Here is a 19831-nt window from a genome sequence, read left to right as displayed (position 1 = left end):
TTGAATCGGCCCGCGCGTCGCCGTTCAGCTCGGCCGCGGGTAGCCTGGCTGTTATATCGAAACCTTTATTAATTAAACGGAAATTACTGCGAGATATACTATTACTACCACTACTGCTACTACTACCACTACTACTATTACTACTACTACTACTACTATTACTACTACTACTACTACTACTACTACTATTACTACCACTATTACTACTATTATTGCTACATATAGGTATTTATATATTTACAACTGCGTGGTGTGGAGTGGAACATTGTGATATAATAGATTGGTGCTAACACCTTATTGAAATTGAGATGAATTTAATGAAGAAAAAAAAACAAGATCGTGCAATATTGCGATAGTAAAAGTGGTGGGGCATGGCGCTGTCGCGCGACCGGCAAGTGCGTTTTCCGGGTACTTTCAGTGGCGGGAATTCATCGGTGGATACACAAGGCGAACGAGTGGATAACGTTTTTATCTTGAATTTTTGAAATCCTCATCGCGACCGGCGGGTCACTCGATCCCGAGCTGTGAGCGCGCGTGATCGAGCGGCGGTCGAATTTCGGCCGTGCTGGATCCGCGGAATGTGATGACTCCACAGCGACGTGAGTTATTGGTGTCAATTATTCGGATAAACGAGTTAATCCCTGACCCTGCCTGTAGACACAGGCACTCAGGAAGAAAGGATTGGGTCGCGCGCGAACTTAAAGTACTTAAAGAAACTTAATTGTTTGAAATTTTCTATTGTACAACTTTTGAATCGGACAGAGCCGTTTGTAAATTTTTAACCACGCTTTAAAAATAATCTGTCGTCCCATATTCCTTTCCTTTTTTTAACGGCTCGTTGTGATCTTTTAAAATTACGTTTTGCAAGCAGTCTAGCAACCAGTCTTTCGTGTTAGCTCATTGAATTTGTCGCGCGTATGTACGACGCGGCTCGACTTCAGCTGTGCTGATGACGAGACGCGATTGATCAGCGGGATCGTGTGGATCGTGTCGGCGATTGAGGAAACGTTCTAAGCGATCGAGGATTGAATGAGAGAAAAGAAAGAAACTATGGCTGTGCAAGTGAACATTATGAGTGTAGTTAAATAGGCGTTACCTAAGGATTAGGCTTAGCTGATAGGATAAGGGGCGCGTTTAGGCGTTTTGTTGTTTTTTTCGCCACCGTGCGACAGCCCCGTGCCCCCTTTGTATATTATTAAACTAAATAAAAAAAGTACTATTATTAAAAAAAATATCTCTTTATATAATAATATAGGTAAATCTACCGATTAGCGAACCCACCTCCTATCACCTTGTCCTTGACATATATTATAGAGGTCACCCTCCTGAGTGACCTTCAAAAGGTTTTAGCCGTCGGTCGCTGTTTACTAAAAAGTTATTAACAAAAGAAGTTTAATGATTTTGCACGAATTTTCAGCCGTCCACAACAAGCAAAAGGTTATATTTTCCGAGACTGGAGCCCCGGACACATACGCTCGGTTTCAGCCCGCTTCGCGGAAGAGCGGGGGGCAGGGGCTTCGCCCCCCGCCCCCCGCCAGAACAAGTGTAACAGATTTTACCGTACATATTTTGATTACCTGGTACACGGCACGGATTCCGGCGGGGGAGGGGGGCGAAGCCCCTGCCCCCCGCCCTCCCGCGAAGCGGGCTGAAAACGAGCCGTCCGAGGCTCCAGTTTCGGAAAATATAACCTAACCAGGTTAGGTTAGGTTAGGTTAAAGCAGAGAATACTTTGTATTTAACTGTTTATGCTTTTGGTTAAAGTGAAGAATACTTTGTACTTATATTAAAAGAAACTATTCTATGTATTAACGATTCGCTGCTTTAAATGATTTTCCTTCCTTCGTTCATACACATATTCGTCTTTTATATCTTTCAATATTCAAAATAACTACTATATTTGCAAAATTTCATTTGTTAATAACTTATTCATAAACAACGATCGACGACTAAAACCTAATGCAGGTTATTCGGGAAGGTGACCTTTGTAATATATGTCAATATTATGTTCTTGGTTCGCGTAGACAGCTGAAAATTCGTGCAAAATCATTAAACTTCTTTTGTTAATAACTTTTTAGTAAACAACGACCGACGGTTAAAACTTGCACAATGTTACTTAGAAGGGTGACCTCTATAATATATGTCAAGGACAAGGTGATAGGAGGTGGGTTCGCTAATCGGTAGATTTACCCTATCTTTATATATATATATATATACACATATATATATATACATAAATATATATATATACATTTTGTTATTTTTCTCGGGGGATGAATAAATTGTAATAATTGTAAATCGTAATACAATAGGGGATCAGTGTTCCCTGCGAGAATACTGAGCGTGTTCTATTCATCATTAAAAAAAAAGAAATTTAAAATTAAACGAAATGTGAATTGGCGCGACTGTCAGACTGAAAGTTGTGATTTTACACGGCACGTGTAAATATAGAAAACGAGCCTCTAAAAGTAGATTCGACGTTATAAACGAACGGCGAGAGGAAGAAAATCGTTATCCGTTGCATTTTCCGCATGTTGTATGATAACGTAAGGACGAGAACGAGCGAGTGCGTACGAGGAGAGAGCGAATGAGATGAATGAACGTGAGAGAGATAGTGGACGACTTATTGAACGAGAGAGAGAGGGAGAGAGGATTAGAATGTGTGCATGAGAGAAAAAAAGGAACCAAATCGCGATCCCTCCTTTTTTCCCGACATGTCTCGCTCCTCTTCCGACACGCGTCGAGGAAAAATTTGCATCACTCGTCCGTCGCGCTCATTTTACAATTCAAACACAATTTAAACGCTCAAACGTCTATTCAAGTTCGATCGACGAACTTGAAACTGATTCGGCGATCGAGCAGGCCGTTTCGCTCGAGAAAACGTGTAATCAAAGTGATCGCAAACCTTTCGTCAACGTGTGTGTCATTCGTTTCGGTATTTGGTTGTTCTTTTCCCGATTATGTTACTGGTCTCGGGATCCTGGCCACCCCCTGCCCCCCTCAATCCCACCTCCCCTCATCTTCGCCTCCTCTTTTCGCCAAACTTTGCTTTCGACTCCTTATTTCCGGTCTTTTCTTTCCTTTCACCGTTGTGTCACTCGTTTCGAAGATTCGAGAGCTTTCCGATAGTGCAGTTACTTACGGGGACACTATATATCATAAGAGCGATCGATTAAACAATTGGATAGAAAGCAACGAGCGAGACCCGTCGGATGTACGTGAGGTGTCCGTGTTTACGAATCAAGTTCGCGAGGAAACGAAACGAACGAAGGAAACGAGCGTTTCGATTGCGTCGTCGTTGTCTGTCCAGACCAGAAACGAATAGCGATCACGACGACCGTCGAGAGAGCGCTTTACAAAGCGGCGGGTCGCTCAAAAGAGCCGATACCTTTTTATTACGATCGATCGTGAACGATCGTCTCGTTCGCAAAGCGTACAATAGGCGTATTTGACGAAGGAAAGGTAAAAACGCTAAATTCGCAAAGGAATTTCTGACTATGCCGACCGTGGGAACGAAATAGTTAAGGCGTTAACCGGTTTTATTACAAGAAATTATTCTTACTACTTCTTATTGTTATTACGATTATATTCTTATCCTTATAATTATTCTAACATAAAGTCTATTATGTTTACAATTGCATTATTATATACATCTTTAATTCTTAGTGTAGATAATACGGATGATGATGATGATGATGATAATGATGATAATGATATAATGATAATGATGACGACGATGATAAACAAAAAAATGGAGAATTAATCACATGTGCATTTAATGTATTTCATACTAATTTTTTGATTAAACATAATTGTGTGTTAACCGAATCGTCTACCTTTCTTTTTTTCTTCCAGATCATTTTTCTCCCTTTTCGACGTTCGCACAGTGTTCGTCGACAATGTACGCGTTCTCGCTTCCCAGTTAATTCCCGCGATTAGTACCCACGTCCGCTATGCGTTTCGCGTTTTTGCGGAATCGTAAGCGGAGAGACTTTAAACGTGCGCGAGAGCACCACATCGTCGAGCACTTTGGGAATGTTAAGGGTTACAGCTTCGATCTCTGAAACGAAATGACGACGTTTTCGCGAACGAGCGTCATCGTCGAGCGCAGACTTATCCTCGCGCGATGCACGGGATTATTCGATTATTTCCGGTGCATCCGTCATCTCGGTCGTGACAGCCATTTAATCGCAAGTAACGAAGTGTCTCAGGAATCAGGTTTAATTTAAACGTCGAGGGAAATCTCGCCGACGATATCCAAATGGTCAAGTCATGCTGAGTTATTTTGACGATCGGCGCATGCGATAATGCATATTACCGTAAAATAACGCGGCGACGTTGTCATACGTTCGTTCGCTCTTTCGCGGCGAGTATTCTCGTCGACCGATAACTCGATCACTTTATATCGTATGACAGCAATAATAATAGTTTTCCATTTCGTATCATGCGCGATGTTTTATATGTATAACCGCGATCGTCTAGTGGATAAAGGAATGCGGAGCTTAGAGCTCGGGTGGAATTTCGGGGGACTGCGATGTACTCCCGAGTGTATACGCTATATACAACGACGCAGCTTAAACCGCGAATCCCACGGTACACTGATCAAAATAGCTTTTTGCGAGCCTCGGAACCATCTCGGGACTCTAGGAGTTCTCCGGAGTTTCTGGCACTCTGTCTGATTTTTGGCACTTCCGGATTACATGGCTGATTGAATCCTCGGGTTCTCCGCGGAGAATCCGTGGATTCTTCATTCGTTACGCCGCGTGGATCTTTCGCTCTCTCGAGCGTGCCTCATGGATGGATTCGATTTCTCGCCGAAGGTAGACCAGGTCGGACTATAGATTGGGAATCGGGAGAAACCGGCACGATATCGGGGCGGCAGTCGCGCTTACATTTCCGAGTCACGTGTGTGCGCGCGCGCGATCTTATCAGGACTCCAATTTTACGTCGGCGTACGTCGATACGAGTCGATGTACGAGACGTTACGTCTCGTAGCGTCAGCGTTTCGCGATACATATGCCGAGAATATGATCTTCGATGAAGGCGGCGCCGTCGTCATCTTCCTCGCTCTCCTTTTTCTGCGCGAGAAACCGTATGGTTTAGACACGACACGACGTTCTTGAGGATTCGCGCAGCTGCACGAAAGGAGCTCCTCCGCAAGAACGTTGGATGATGTTCGGGTATGTACAGGAAAGGTATATGTGACGCTAACGGAATCGCGTGCGACTATCTGTCTTGTTCCAGCCGATCGATCCTCGATGATCGAGCGTTTCTTTGTCGTTGTTCAGCCAATGCTTGATGATGCGAATTGCTTTTGTTGCGTCTCACGATGTTTACAACAGGTATCCCCAGTCTTAAGTGTTGTTTGCGCATTGAGAGCCTTGGTTTCTATGTGCCTCGATTCGTTTGAGTCCTCCTGGTGAACATTCAGTTCACTGGAACGCCCACGTCTTCCATTATTTCAGCATCCTCGAAGCGCGCGGTTCGATCTCACCTCGTTTACCGGTGATCGTACGCGCAATCGGGTTCCTCTCCCGTAAATGATTGTCACGCATCCTTATACGCACACGCACACGCCAGGAGAGAGAGAGAGAGAGAGATGGATGAATCAGAGGAGTAACGCACGATGATACCAATCTGGCAATCATGAGTCCACTCTCACATCAAGGGTGAAATTTTGCGGAAGCTAAAAAAGGTAGAAGTAAAAAAAGGAGAAAGAAAGAGAGAGAGAAAGAGAAAAATGTGCGAAGAACAGAACCGGAAATAGAGCGATGACACGCTGAGCGACGAGATGTCGAGCACGGCGTTTCGCGGCGGGGCGCCGCGACGATCGTCGGGCTAATTCGGTGCTTTGCTGACACTGTGGTTTCTGTTGTTGTTGCAGAGCTGAAAAATTGGCGGATATCACAGATATTTGAGAGACAGAGTAACAGCGACGAGAGGAGGCGGTGCTCGTTGTGCGGTAAGGTCGTGACGAACGTGCGCAATCACTATTACGTGCATTTCCCTGGGAAGTACGCGTGTCCGCTCTGTCCGGCGGTGTACACGCGCAGCGACACCCTGCTCACGCACACGCGTACGAAGCACGCGCATCCACAATAGCGCCTGCACGCGTCGCAATTCCGCGCCGCGTACTTCAAGCTGCGGATCTAGCGTTGCGGATCGCGCGAAGTCTCATCGCCGCCCTCTTCCTCCTGCTCCTCTTCTTCGGCCGTGTCCCGTATCCGCTCGCGAGCTGATCGCGAGCTTGCCTAATAGACGGCGTCTCCGACGTTAGATAAGCAAGACTTTATCTTGTGGTATCTGTTGAAAGACGAAGGAGTCTTAATGAATTCTCGAAGATTTGATAGATGGAATGGCCTCAAGGTGCTTCAATGCACTTGAGCCATGAATCGAGAAATCCATGACCCATGATGGGTTTCGGGATCAAACGATACTCAAGGCTGATGCATGTTCGAGGATGCAAACCGCTTCATCAGGAACGTTTCGAAGGACGCCAGAGTGATTCCGTCGCAACGCGACGCAAGGCAGGACGGCGCTCAGAAATCTCTGGGTCTCTCTTCCTCTCTCTTGCCTCCTGTCGTGCGATCGATAATCGGCGTTGAATTTCGCACCACTTAGAGGCCTCCTCAAGCGTGCCTGAGTAATCGTAAGGACCGTGTGATTCTAGCGTGTAAATATTAGCCTCCGTCTCTTTGCGCCTCGTTGTTTTTCTCTTTTCTTTCCTTCTGCTTCTTTCATCGTCGAAGACACCGGAAGCTGTCTGACGAACTCGGCACCCGAATCTCGGGGGGCAGGATCCTCGAATTTGCACTGGCCATGTTTGCACGGCCATGCGCTTTTAAATTCCGAGTCTTTCGACTCATTCGCATGAGCGCGAATCAGCCGAGGGAATTCGATGCGGGATTGAAGAACGGGCCGGAGAAGTCAGTGTGGATGAGAGAAAGTGGCGATTCCCGAACCTTCGTTTAGTCTTCCTTTCTTTCGAGTATTGTGAAGTTTTGATTGAAAAATATGACGGTGAATACGATGAAGAGTAAAAAAATAAAAGGCGGAGACCGAGTCGCCGTTGCCTGTATCGATAAGCATATTATTCAGCGTTAAGTGGAATTTAATTGATTTTATTTCGGTAAACAGAACAACAGAAATAGAAAAGCAATTAAATCTCAGTTTAACAACGAATTAATAATTCTAGTTAATATTAATAACTGTTAATTATGAATTTAACTGCGCTAATAGAAACATATTTGCGCAGTTGCAAGTACATAAACAGTTCACAATTAACATAAACAGGATGTCTCTAGTTCTCTATAGGTTAATGTGTAGAGAGTTAATATGCAAGGGTAATTATTGGCATTTGGTGGAAATGGCAATGTGTTTTGTTGAAAATTACGCGCTTAATATTTCCTCGATTAATCTTTCGTGATTTAAGTATGCCTGCAAGGCATTTCACTAAATACATTGTATATCATTATAATCGATTATATTAATAAAATATAGATAGGGATATTTTGTTATTAAAACGATCATTAGTAGTACAAATACTTATTTGAATTGCTGCAGTGTTTACATCACACTTTGATTATGCAAAGTTATCTTTTGGTCTTATTCATCTTTTGTTATTTTTATTCCGACCAGCTCGCGGTCCATTGCATGAAACCGCAAAACATTAAGAGCGATCATAAACAATTACATGAAACAAACACTCAGTGCCATGATATTTAGATATCGTTTAAATTCTGGCCGAGAATAACACGCTTGCCCACGTTCAGAAGCTTCGCCTGATTCGCCAAACGCACTCGTTATACCTGTACCTTCTTCATAAGTCACATTGTACATTCGTAGATCAATAGGGGAGATTTTGTAAAATTCACGATTTTATGCACATGCACGCGAATCCAGCTAGGGACACGTCAACGTGTAAACATACGCGCAGATCTATAGATCCGTAGCTTCGTTATTCCGTAGAATTGTGTATCGACGATGCAGCCGAATGAGTACATGTTCTTCCGTTAAGATGCCAAAGACATTTCGAAGAAGCGTGCATTATTCGTGTTACATAGTATGTAAGTGAACGCCGACAGGTGCGATAACGCCTGCCGCGCGTGTATCAAGTTTTTTCAAAGAAGACTAGTCTAATTTCACTTTTGTACTTGATTCTCTTCGATCGTCGTTAGCTGAATTCGACTATAAGGGTTCATTCTTGCAGCGAATTATCTTTCATTCCAAGATTTTTTCCACGCAACTGAGGATATGCATCATTTTCCCGCGGGGTTATTTGACGTTTAAAGAGCGGAGGATCTTTAATACACTCACCGACGGTCATCGACTTTCAATACTTGTAAATGCGTTAAGAGATATGAATAACATTATAATATGCAATTACTTGCATTTGTAAAACATAATGATAGGAATAATGATAGGAAAGTATAAACAAAATTTGTAAATAACTTAATTTTTTTCATTAAAATTATGAAAATAATTATATGAACATATTATGATCAATTTTAATAATTCTTTGATGTGAAAAGAAGGTCAGTTAAATTGCGCTTGGCGCAGAATGTGTTAAAAATTAGTCGAACCATCGATATCATCGAGACTATCGATCTCCTATCTTTTAACGATACAAATAATACAATGTACAAGTAATCACTCGCGTATCGACGGGGACATGATTCAAATCAGCTTTGATGCGTGCTTATTTACGGCTTAGGCTGTACGACTAATGGCCAATTAGAGTTAAGGAGGATTGACAAAGGTTCTTTGAGGAATGCAGATGCTTTATGAGACTACTCATTAAATGCAATGTAATATATATATATATATATATACATATTGTACGTAAATAAAGAAGTTGGCGTCGTAAATAAAATCACAAAATTGTTAGTGACAAGGCACACACTCGTACATTCTTGTCAGTCCTGTTCTGAAGCCGATTACTACATAGATTTTATCCGCAGGCTGGATTATCGGATGCTTCATTCGCTGCTCGCTAATCTGTTTCGATAATCGATACGCGGCGTATTGAGTCATGATTTTTTAATCGTTCAACATATGCGATGTACGTAAAATATATAAATTTATTTCCTCTGCACGTCGACGATGAGAACCTGACACAAGTGTGTGAACTTTCCACGTTTCCCAAGCGCGAATTATTCCCAAGATCGACGAACTTCCGTTCCAGATAATCCCTTTATAACACCGGCAAATGTTCGGTTAAGTATTTTTCTCCTTCACCGCGTTACCGCGATGTCGCAGAGACCTGAGCGTATCAAAGGATCGCGAAAGTGTCTGAGAACCGAAAAGTTCCCCGGAAAATTCGATGAGTTGGCGGTTTCGCGAATGTTAAGGTATAATTCGCCAGAATGCACACATTCTAGAATACGAGGAATACTCCTGAAATACTCGGGAGTCTCAGGACGTAAAGGCGCAAGACTATTTTTATTCCTCGACGTGTTCTTCATGTTTCCATGGCTGCATCAAGAACGTGAGTATACATATTTTGGGACGCTTGTGGAATATCTGTGCTTGTGGAAATTGTGAGAGAGGAGGTTGAATGGTGATCGTGCGTGCGGATGCGTTCACACATGATCGGACACTCGATTTGCTTCGACTCACTGTCTGCCTTGTGACGTCTCTTCCGTTTCTCGCGAGTTCAAAAATTTCTTGAAAAGTTAGTGCAAGCAATACTATTTAGTCCCGGAGTACTTGAAAATTGTGGACCTGTATAATTAGATTTGTATATTTTAATTCCGACTCCCAAAAATTGAAAACAAAATTTATATATACTAGCACCACAGGCGCGTGCTATGCGCGCGCTATTTTATTTTTCAATATTAATAATGTTTTCAAATAATAATATTCATCTATTATTTATTATATAATAAATAACACAAATCCTATTCTAAAAAAGGCGTTAAAGGTGTTATTTATTTCATCATGTTTCATCAATACAAATTTGACAGAATTGACAGCTGCCGTTTTCACGTTCCTAAGAAATAATAAATTAATATAACCGCACTGACAGCCACTATGACATTCTGACATTCGCAATACGAAGTTCGAGCCAAGCGAGAGAACCAATCAGCGTCGCGGAAAAGAGGCCTCAATATTCGATAAAAAAGAACTTCACGATGTTAACACGCCTTTTTTAGAATAGAATTGTTTTTTAATTTCTAAAATTGTCTTGATTTTACTGCTGCAAGCACCATGAGTATTCGTGTTTTCTCATTATTCTTTACACTAATTCTCTGTCGTTTGTGTGTTTCGTATCGAGCATCGTTAATTTGAAATTACTTATTCAAGAGGACGTCATCAGTCATACATGATTCATAAATTTATTAGACTGAACAAGGACACTGACACTCGAACACTGCACCAAACGAAACTTATACAACCACTCACCGAAGAATCTGAAGATTTTGTGATTCTACGGACCGAAAATTTCAGGATCCAAGATCAGCTCAGAGAGCTCTCTCAGGATTCCGAAATCGAATGGTCAGGAGGATCCTACGATTCGAGTTGCTCGGAAACCATAACGGGGTATTCGGAGATTCTGGATTCCCCAAGTCTCTGGGTCCTAGAATTTAGAGATCCGGTGAGTTCGGAGTCCAGGCTGAAGGCCAAAGAACACGGGATTCTAGCTCGCAGAATTTCCGAATCCCCGAATCCTCGAATCTCGAAAGAAAGAACTGTTCACGACTAATACATTAATGGCGCACCAAGGGTGCATCCATTTGTGCACCAAGGGCATGTAGATGTGCTGTTGGATTTTGCAGGTTCGATGCCGAGCGTGCCGGTCGGCCTCTCTTATCACGAGATGTTCGCCGTGTCGCTTAACAGCCCGGCTCTGTGGAGATGCCGTGCCTGCGGGAAGCAGGTGACCAATCGTTGGCACCATTTCCACATACACACCGCGCAGCGCTCGCTGTGCCCCTATTGCCCAGCCACCTACAGCAGGATCGACACTCTGCGCTCGCACATACGCACCAAGCATAGGGAGATGCTGTTCGCCGGGAAGGGGTCCTTGTAGAGGACGGTGATTGCCCCGCGGAGGAAACGGCCGCCGCCACTTCCGCCACTTCCGCGTCTGCTCCATGAACGCCCGGTCGCGCCTTTCTTCGGCTTCGGGTTACCCTGACCATCGAGTCGCCGGGGTATTGGGGCCCCAAGTGGTGACGCGTCCACGAGGGAGAGTGCACGGTGAAGCGGGCGGCAGGTCAGTTCGCTGATGGTCCTATCAAGGCTAGATCAAGGACCCCGAGAAGATTCGCGGATACTGGAATCTGTGAACGAGGATCTGTGTCGAGAATCTTGGAAGCCGAAAACGTGAAAATCCAGAGAAATTCCCACAAGATTCTTAGAATCCAACAGGATTTACAACTTTAAAACCTATCGTTCGATCGACAATGTGTGTCTTTGGTATCTGGGAGTCCAGGGGTTTCTGCGATCAAGTATTGTTTTTCCAGCAGGGGCAACTGTCGTGGAGAGCGTTCTCCCGAGCCCCGAAGGAAGCTGGACCAGCGATCGACGCGATGTTATCGATTCGCGGGGCAAATCCGTACGATCACTGGCCTCATTAGCGATAATTATTTGCCGGTTAATCCGTTTGTCGCATCTTCGAACAAGTCGTCGTGCCGCTCTTAGGATGAGATAGCAAGGGAGTGAGAGGGCGTCAGGGAAGGACGGTTATCGATCACCGCGCCCTCGAAACTTCCGTCACATCTCGTGAAGCGGCGAAAGGGCGACGCGACGGGGCGGGGAAATAAAATAGGGCAAGGGATCTATCGACGACGTGCTCACGCGCTGGGTCAGGCGGTATGGCTGGCACGAAGTCAGAATTTTGCGAGGACAATCGATCGATAGTAGTGCTTCGAACAGTTTTCGCGAAGACGGTGTGAGCTGTGTCTTGTTCGGTTCTCTCTCTCGTCGGGGCGAATCGCGAGAAATTGTGTCGAGCAGAGTTCCTTTTATATATATTTTAGTTTAAACGGAAACGGAAATTTGAAAAATTATTTTGTTTATATTTTTGTAAGATCCCTTTAAAATTGTCGCATATTCGAATATGTAAAGAAAACCGCGTGAATCATTGTTTCTTAACGAATCAAACGTCTCATGATGGAATTGTGGACTTGAGTGGTATTGTTTTCTCTGATAGTCCACGTGTCCATCAGTGAGTTAATATATAATGGCATTGTCACAATTTCTGGCTATCCGCTTCCACGAGGATGTTACGCAACATATTGCACGTACGTCATATCGCTATTGATCGGTGCATCAGTTCTATTTCGTTAATTGATTTCGATCGAATCGCCTCTACGTTTGTCGATGATTCGGATGGCGAAAAGAGGCAAAGGAGCGAAGGAAATGCACAAGAGAATGCGAGGTGACACGCGAATGCCCACGCTTTCTAGGTAAACGGTCTAATTAATATTCAATGGAAGGCTGAAACGCGTGCTGTGATTTTCGAACACCGAAAAACAAACAAATTTCAAAGGGTACTACGAATTATCGTGATAGCGACCATTATCATTGTTACAAAGAGGATCCTATTAATCTTAATATTGTTTCGTTACGCGCGATCATTAACGATCATTTCTCACGATTAATTCGCGTTACAGCGCAAGCGGTCTACGTGTGAGTGAACGAGAGTGAGAGAAAGTAAGAGAAAAATATATACACACACATACACACAAATACACACATACATACATATAGATTACACTGCCAATCCTCGGTATACGAGAGTGAATCAATTTTTCCTTTATCGAATCGTCGAGAGGATGGATATATAACGCACGTGTTTTTTTTTAATTTATTAGACACTGCATTAATTTGCACGACTAAAATTTGGTTCTTCTTTTATCGTTTTATCGGGATTTCCATCATGACAAATATCTGGTATACGATACATTAAAGCCACAAAATAAATCAAGATTTACGAAATATCCGAGAATGTAAGAACTTTGGAAAGACCGAGCACTCGGTCAATCATTCGGACAGTAATTCGTCGTGCGTGAGCATGAAATTTGACGCGTTTCCGAATTGTCGTGGACCGAGGATGGCGGTAAAATGCACGCGACAGACGTTCTGTAATAGTATTACGTGTGTACGCGGAGATATGTCCTGTATATATTACGGCGGTGGTTGGTAACCACACACGTACACACAACGCACACGCACAGAAGACACGAATGTTCGCCGTGATGTCCTGGCGGAAAATTCGAGCGCTCCGTTAACGCGGATGCGGAGCACTGACGTGGACCCGCCGGCATCATCGGGCCATCAGTTTCCGGAGAGCAGTAAGTATCGAGTTGCTTGACTTCGTATTTTATCGGTTGCGCGATTACGACAGTAATTAATCGGACAGCGCTCACGCGTATTACGCGTTGGTACATTGCGATAAGAGCGATCTTGTCGACCTCGAGATGACACGTCGGGCGCCTCGAGCTTCCACGAGAGGCGGCTTGATAACAGCGTTATCAGATTTCGGTGCTCCGACGAAGAACAGAACGGATCCGGGGCTCCTCAGACCTTGCAGCGCGACGCCCAAAAACGAGCAAGTTTTAAGCGAACGGGTGACTCGCGCCTTTCATCTACGAACATTTGCATCCTCAGAGCTTCGGATCATCGAAATTCTGTAGTTTTTAAACCATCTTGCTATTGCTGGACGCTTCGAAACGCTGTGAATATTTCAGATTATGTGATGCTGGTACTTATACGGTGAACGGAACGTTTCTATCCGCGTAGAAGATAAATTAATATAAAAGGTAGCATGCGCTACGAGTCACGCGATTCTTTTGGGGGTAATGTTGCACTGTTTGAGAGAGGAACTCCGTCTTGGTTCACCACTCGCAACGAAACATAGGCGTCTCTCGAGAGACGCCGGATCACTTCAGATATACCCGAACATTTCTCTTTGGACCAATACTCTTCATGTAATAAACGGTTGTAATCGCTGTCGAGGCTCGTAAAGTACCTAAGCAAACCTCACGACGAGATGAGAGTTTTTGACCGTGTGGTTCCTAAGGTTTACTCGTAGCAAGCCAAGTCACAACGGGAGTTATGTGATATATATAGGGGTGGTATACTGTATAAGATAATAATTCACAGGGACGGACTGGCCCGATGTCTCTTGGCGAACGAAAGCGCAGTATTTTCCTTGGATTAATATTAAACGAAGTAGCGTATCGTTCAAGATTACGCAACGGCGATTTAAATTATATTGTGAGATTAATGTGAAAAGATTCACAAGTTTTAACTTTCTACATAAATAGGTTTTTGAAATGTATTTTATGCGGTATTATTACTTGATTGCGAGATTTTAATGTGTAACTTGATTGCGAGTCGATTTTGTTAGGATTAGATAGCAGCCCTGTCAGCCAGTCCGTTCATGTTAATTTGCGTGTTGCGTATAATTAATAATTGCGGATGCGAGTCGAGGGATGTGGATCGCGCAGCGTCGGCGATTCCGATCGCGAAGGATGTACGTCGCCGCGACAAGACGCTCCAGTCTCGGACGCATTTGTTGTAGTATTAAATATGTAAATACCGGAAACGGGCGCACGAGAGCGATTGGTTTTACGTATCGGCTCTTTCCTTTTTTTTCCCCCTTGCAGCGATGCAGTCGCGTGACGTCACGAGTTTATTTCTATTATTAATAGTATTCTTGGCGCAGTACATAAGGGAGGGTGAGCGCGCCGGCGAACCCCGGGGTTCGTTCGGCGAAATTACTGTAGCTAGTCGTACGAGAATCCGCGTGTTACACGTCTCAAGCGCACCTTTAGCAATCGTAGTCCTAGCAGTGAGAATTCTTGAACATTTTTTTTATCGTACTTTTTATATCATCTTTTTAGTTTTATCTCTCGAAGGTGCATCCTCGAGTTTCCGGGGGGGTGGGGAAAAGAGGGGCAGAATACAGAGCCCACGGTTGTGATAAAGACGAACGTCCGATCTTCGCGCGGTCTTCGTTTGTAGGGGGATGATTAAGCCTCTGGGACAGTCTCGAGCGTCGTCGTCGTCACTCGTCGTCGCCGTCATCGCATTAATTCCGTGCGGCTGTTGACTGAAAGTTGAATCGGTTCTTTAACGGGTTAAATCGCGCGGCTCTCCGGCCGGGCAGAATGGCGAGCGGCTGCACGTCGCCGATAACGAGGAGAGCCGAGCAGAGGGATTCCTCGCGACGTACACTGTTTCAATCGCGGGCTCGACGATGGGTTCGCGCGATGATTTAAAAAGTTTCGCGTCCGGCGCAATTATCGGGGTCTGAGCTGTTTTCGAGACGTCCGCGCTGACGGCGAGGGTGCGGATGCAACGGGGGATGGACGCACACACGCTCCCCGCACTCATTGTAAATAGGGGGAGGACCGCGGCCGCGCGAGACTGGAGTGGTGTCATCTCGATGATACGTCCAAATGGAATTGTGACGTTTCCTCGATCAGATCGCGCAGATACGTCACACGCAGGTCGATCCCGTCGGGATTCTCCATACGACCAACATGGAGCTAGGTACATACATACATGTAGGCGTACGCGCGCATTACACATATATTACATAATGCATATACATAGGTAGCCATATATGGATGTACGGGGCGTACACGTCCCAAAAGGTGCGTACCGAGTACGTAGTTGTATTTCCAGGATTCTTCTGGCGACCCGCATTTTTCAGGCGGACATTCCTCCCCGGCGGGGCTTTAAACGTTGCTGTGTTCGACGCGGACTCGCTTCGACAGTGTCGCGACAGTGATCTTTCAGTGAAATTTCGCGCGAACGCGTTCGCACGGTCTTCCAGGTTGCGTCTCCGCTCGTTCGCTCTTCCGTCTCTTCCTTCTTAAGTTTCGGAGCGGATCCCCCCGTCGAATCTTCGCTTCAACTCCCCCGGGGAGCCGTGCGCGCCTCCGTCTTTAATCGGTACACACTCTTTGCGAGACATTTTCCTCCTCCCCGTACACGTATCTCCGTGTTGGTGGTCCGGTGTAGCGGAAATCGGGACTTCGGGCGACGGCTGTTTAATTTGCTCATGCCGCCGCGATTTCTCGACCGATCGATCCGCTGCGGGAGGTGTCGCGACGCAAATATTGGCTTCGTCAAATATGTAGCTGACGCTCGCTGGATGCGAGCCTCCTCCTCGCTTTTCTCCGCGGCGGAGTCGACGTCGGCGCGGCGCGGCTTGTTTTCTGTCTTCCGTGTTTGCGCGCGATCCTCAGTTCCGTGCGATTCCGTGTGTTAGACAACGATCTCCGGTGACTCGAGCATCCAAGCGGGAGCAGACAAAAGGGTGATCTCCGATCGGTGGTCCTGCGGCTAAACCGCAGGATCCGACTCTTAGACGGTTTAAAAGCTTTAAACGGTGGATCGCGGAAACGCGAGGACTTTCTTATCGAGAGTGTTCTCGAGGAAGTCGTCGATTTCCGAAGTTGGATACCTGCGAGAGTCTCTGGACCGGTTGTACCAACGTAGACTAGTGTTAATTTACGACTCGATCGTCCTCTTCTGCGTTCTAAGTAAGGATTATAAGCCGGAAAAGGGGTAACAATCGTTAAGCTATAGGATTAATTGTCGCGCGCTGTCGGTGCAGTCCGGCCTCAGCTACTGTTCACCGTTATATCCGTAGCTTCTCTTTGGATCCTCGAGTCATCGGTCTGGAAAGCATACGCACTGGGTGATCTCTATCGCACGCGATCGCGTCCTGACGAATCGTCTACCTTTGCGTTGCACAAGGAGATTCCGCGAGTTCGTCTATCCTTGCGATCGCGGGTGTTCTCCCTCTTAACGATCACTCGTTAGTAAAACGCTACAGTTCCTAGATGTAAGTATACGCCGAAGAAGCGACTTTCCGTGCACCTGGCCACCGACATTCGACCGAATTATCGCCCTTGATACCAAATGTTCCTTAAGTTGTTTCTTGCGAAAATACTCTTGTAAATAGTCGACGTCTAACTGAATAACCGAAGCGCGTGCGAATCTTGCGAAATGCGAGGAAGGTCGGATTAAAATGTGATAAGATGTTTGAAACAGAGAGAGAGAGAGAGAGAGAGAGAGAGAGAGAGAGCGCAGCGCGAGCTTCATCGATCACCGAGATAAGGTTCCAAAGTATACCAAGTCCAAGTAAGTGCTAAGTAAGTGCAGGCGGATCTTTCAGATCTAAGCCTCTTTTTTAATATTTAATTATGCGATTAATATTTTATTATGTGACTCCATCAACTTTGATCACCGACAACGAAAAATGTTAGTGAAGCTGTTGTTTTAGAGGTAAATATATAATTTGAGATTCTTCCAAGTCGTGTTAGTATCTTTTTAGGATTCTACCTGTCAGTATTTCTCAAAATCATGTAGTTATTATATTTTATCTGTCACGCGGAAGTAACGCAGTTTTATTGATCAGCTTAGTAAACTTTGGAACCTAGTGGCCAACACGTATTCTCGTCACGACGGTTAGGATCGAAATGCCAGTTATTGCACACTTGATGTAACTGTATAAATATCGATATCAATCTGTCAGTCTCGTGTCTCTTTGATGGTACTTAAATGAAATGAGGCCTGTCGGGCCTCGTCGCGTTCAGCGGCGCAGCGTCGGTCATGTTCTTTAAGCGAGGTAAGTTAATAATATAAAAAAATTATAATAAAGGAATAAATCTTTTTCTCGTAGCACGTTCCTCCTTTGGCCCGACGTGCGACACGAGCTCGAATCTTTTGTACATAAGGAAAAAGAAAAGAAGGAAAAAGAAACGCCGCGGATCGCGGGTGCGACGCGCGAAAGTTAATAATTAACTAATTAATTAATTGACGCTCTGTCTTGTCGCAACACTGTAAATCCAAGTGTGTACTTTTTACGTATTTACGCGTGTAAGTTGATTTTCTGTGTAAACATTACGCACTGCACTGCATAAAACCATAAATATACATACTAAAGCGTGTAATAAAATACATTTTACACACTTACAAATGCGTAAAAAGTGACTACATGATTTTACATACATAAGTGTGTAAAAAGTACACACTTGGATTTGCAGTGAAGTCGTGAGCCGACCTTGCGTATAAACTTATTGCTCGTTTATATGCGATGTATTTTTGTGAACAGTATTGAAAGTGCTACCGTTGTACAGTTATCATATGGTAAATGTACTAATGATGTACCTATAATGTACATATAGATATATTTAATTAAAGTGATGAATTTGTGTAAATTCCTGGGTGCTCATTATCCCGTCTCGCTCTCTCTCTCTCCCCCTCTTTCCCTCTATTTCCCTAAGCTCCCGTTTTTGATCCAAGGATATCCGGTTATCCCCGGATTCTGCGAGGTACTTGCACGAGGCATCCTCTGTGTGCTCGTCGGATATGATCCGATGAGCTCATTAATGTCATTTGTCTCGTTCTCGCGTCACGTTAACTTACCGATAATTCTGGCTTGAGACGTGAAGTAAATTCGTTAATCCACGTTAACTTACCGAGAATTTCGGTTCGCGCGCGAGGCAAGTGCGAATTAAATTCCTAAAGGAGAGACTCGACGAAACGAGTTTATCTCGTTACGTTATCGCGAACGCAAACGAGGTAGACGGCCGGAGCGATGTGCGATCGCGAATTTTACGTACGATCTTACTTTGAACAGCGTAAATATCTCGCCAAGTATTTCACATAGGTAGATAGGTCACCGCTATCTGATGCCATTTGAAGATACCTATATTTATACCGATGCATCAAGGCAGATAACGCGGATCAGAACAATTAGCGAGCGAATTGCAGGTAAGACTATCGCCAGAAATCACCTACGTTTTCTTCGAAAAGAGCATAGAGAAGTCTCGCTCGAAGAAAGTATCTCTGTCTCGCAAAAAACCGAGATGAGCGAATTAAAAAATAAAGGCTAAGACGAAGGCGCGTTCCTCGCAAGTTGGAGGATCCATTTCCGGAAGCCGCGGAGAAGGAATTCAAGCGTTTTCGCGGATTAACTCCCTTCGGCTTCGGCGATCATGAAATCTCGACATCGCGGAATAAATTCCTGTCGATTCCTTTTAATTCCGGCCGCTTCTCTCGGAACGAGGCACAAAGGGAGCGTGACACGCGGAATCGGACTTGGCCGTTTACGTTTATTGACGCGGCGAAACGACTGTGAAACGGACGTGGTTTGATTACGAAACGAGATGACGGGTTTCGTCAACGTTTCGTGACGATTACGTTCACAAAGGAGCCGCCCGCTAGTATAGAGTCGCGTAGAGTCGCGGATTTGCGGTTTGCGGTATCCGCGGGCCGCTTTTTCGTGGCTGGCCGGCTACGGGCGGCGTGACATTTGCACTCGAAAATCCCGTCGTCGCGCGACGATAAATGGAATTGTGTCGGGGCGATTCTGAGTGAATAGACGCTCGTCTCGTTCCGGTCTTCTCATCATCTCGTCGTTGAGAACGTGCGGAAGACGTGCGTCACATCTTCGCGCGACGACGCACCGTCTTTACACGCCGAGGCGCTCGCTATCTTCGCCAGACCTTACGGCGCACGTGACTCGGGAGTGAAACGATCAACGTGCCATCGCATGTGCCGTCCGGGTGTCGCTCTACGTGTCGTTACGCGCGAATTTGCAATTTCGCGAAAATAAGCCCCGAACGCGTCGCGCTGCTCGGCTGCCAAGCTGACTGGATCATCCAAAATGCCAATATAAATTCGACGTGTACAGCATTTAAACATTTCTCGACACGCAGATCGCGCACTCGACGATCGTCGGGTAAACAAGCTCATCAAATAAACCAGATTTGACATTAAAAGTCCATGACGCATAAAGAGAAAGATTATTTAACGTGGCAGTCGAGAGAGGCCCGTAATCCTCCATCGCGTAATCAAG

The 19831-nt window shown here is 45.0% G+C and overlaps 1 protein-coding gene across 2 annotated transcripts in view; it reads left to right on the top strand.

Moving 5' to 3' along the window:
• LOC105282109 (protein tramtrack, beta isoform) overlaps positions 1–18188 on the top strand; it is a 75214-nt gene extending 57026 nt beyond the window's left edge. Inside the window, exon 5 of one of the 2 annotated variants that reach the window (XM_011343873.3) lies at positions 10779–18188. In XM_011343873.3, the coding sequence (XP_011342175.1) occupies positions 10779–11032 (254 nt within the window). In that variant the 3' untranslated portion in view covers positions 11033–18188. Of the gene's footprint in view, positions 1–5884; positions 9767–10778 lie in introns of those variants that run through there. The other variant, XM_011343883.3, reaches the window with a different exon arrangement.
• The last annotated feature ends 1643 nt before the right edge of the window (positions 18189–19831 follow it).

Source organism: Ooceraea biroi, chromosome 6 (assembly GCF_003672135.1).
Source record: "Ooceraea biroi isolate clonal line C1 chromosome 6, Obir_v5.4, whole genome shotgun sequence".
Classification (NCBI taxonomy): domain Eukaryota; kingdom Metazoa; phylum Arthropoda; class Insecta; order Hymenoptera; family Formicidae; genus Ooceraea; species Ooceraea biroi.
This window is presented reverse-complemented; position numbering and strand designations above follow the sequence as displayed.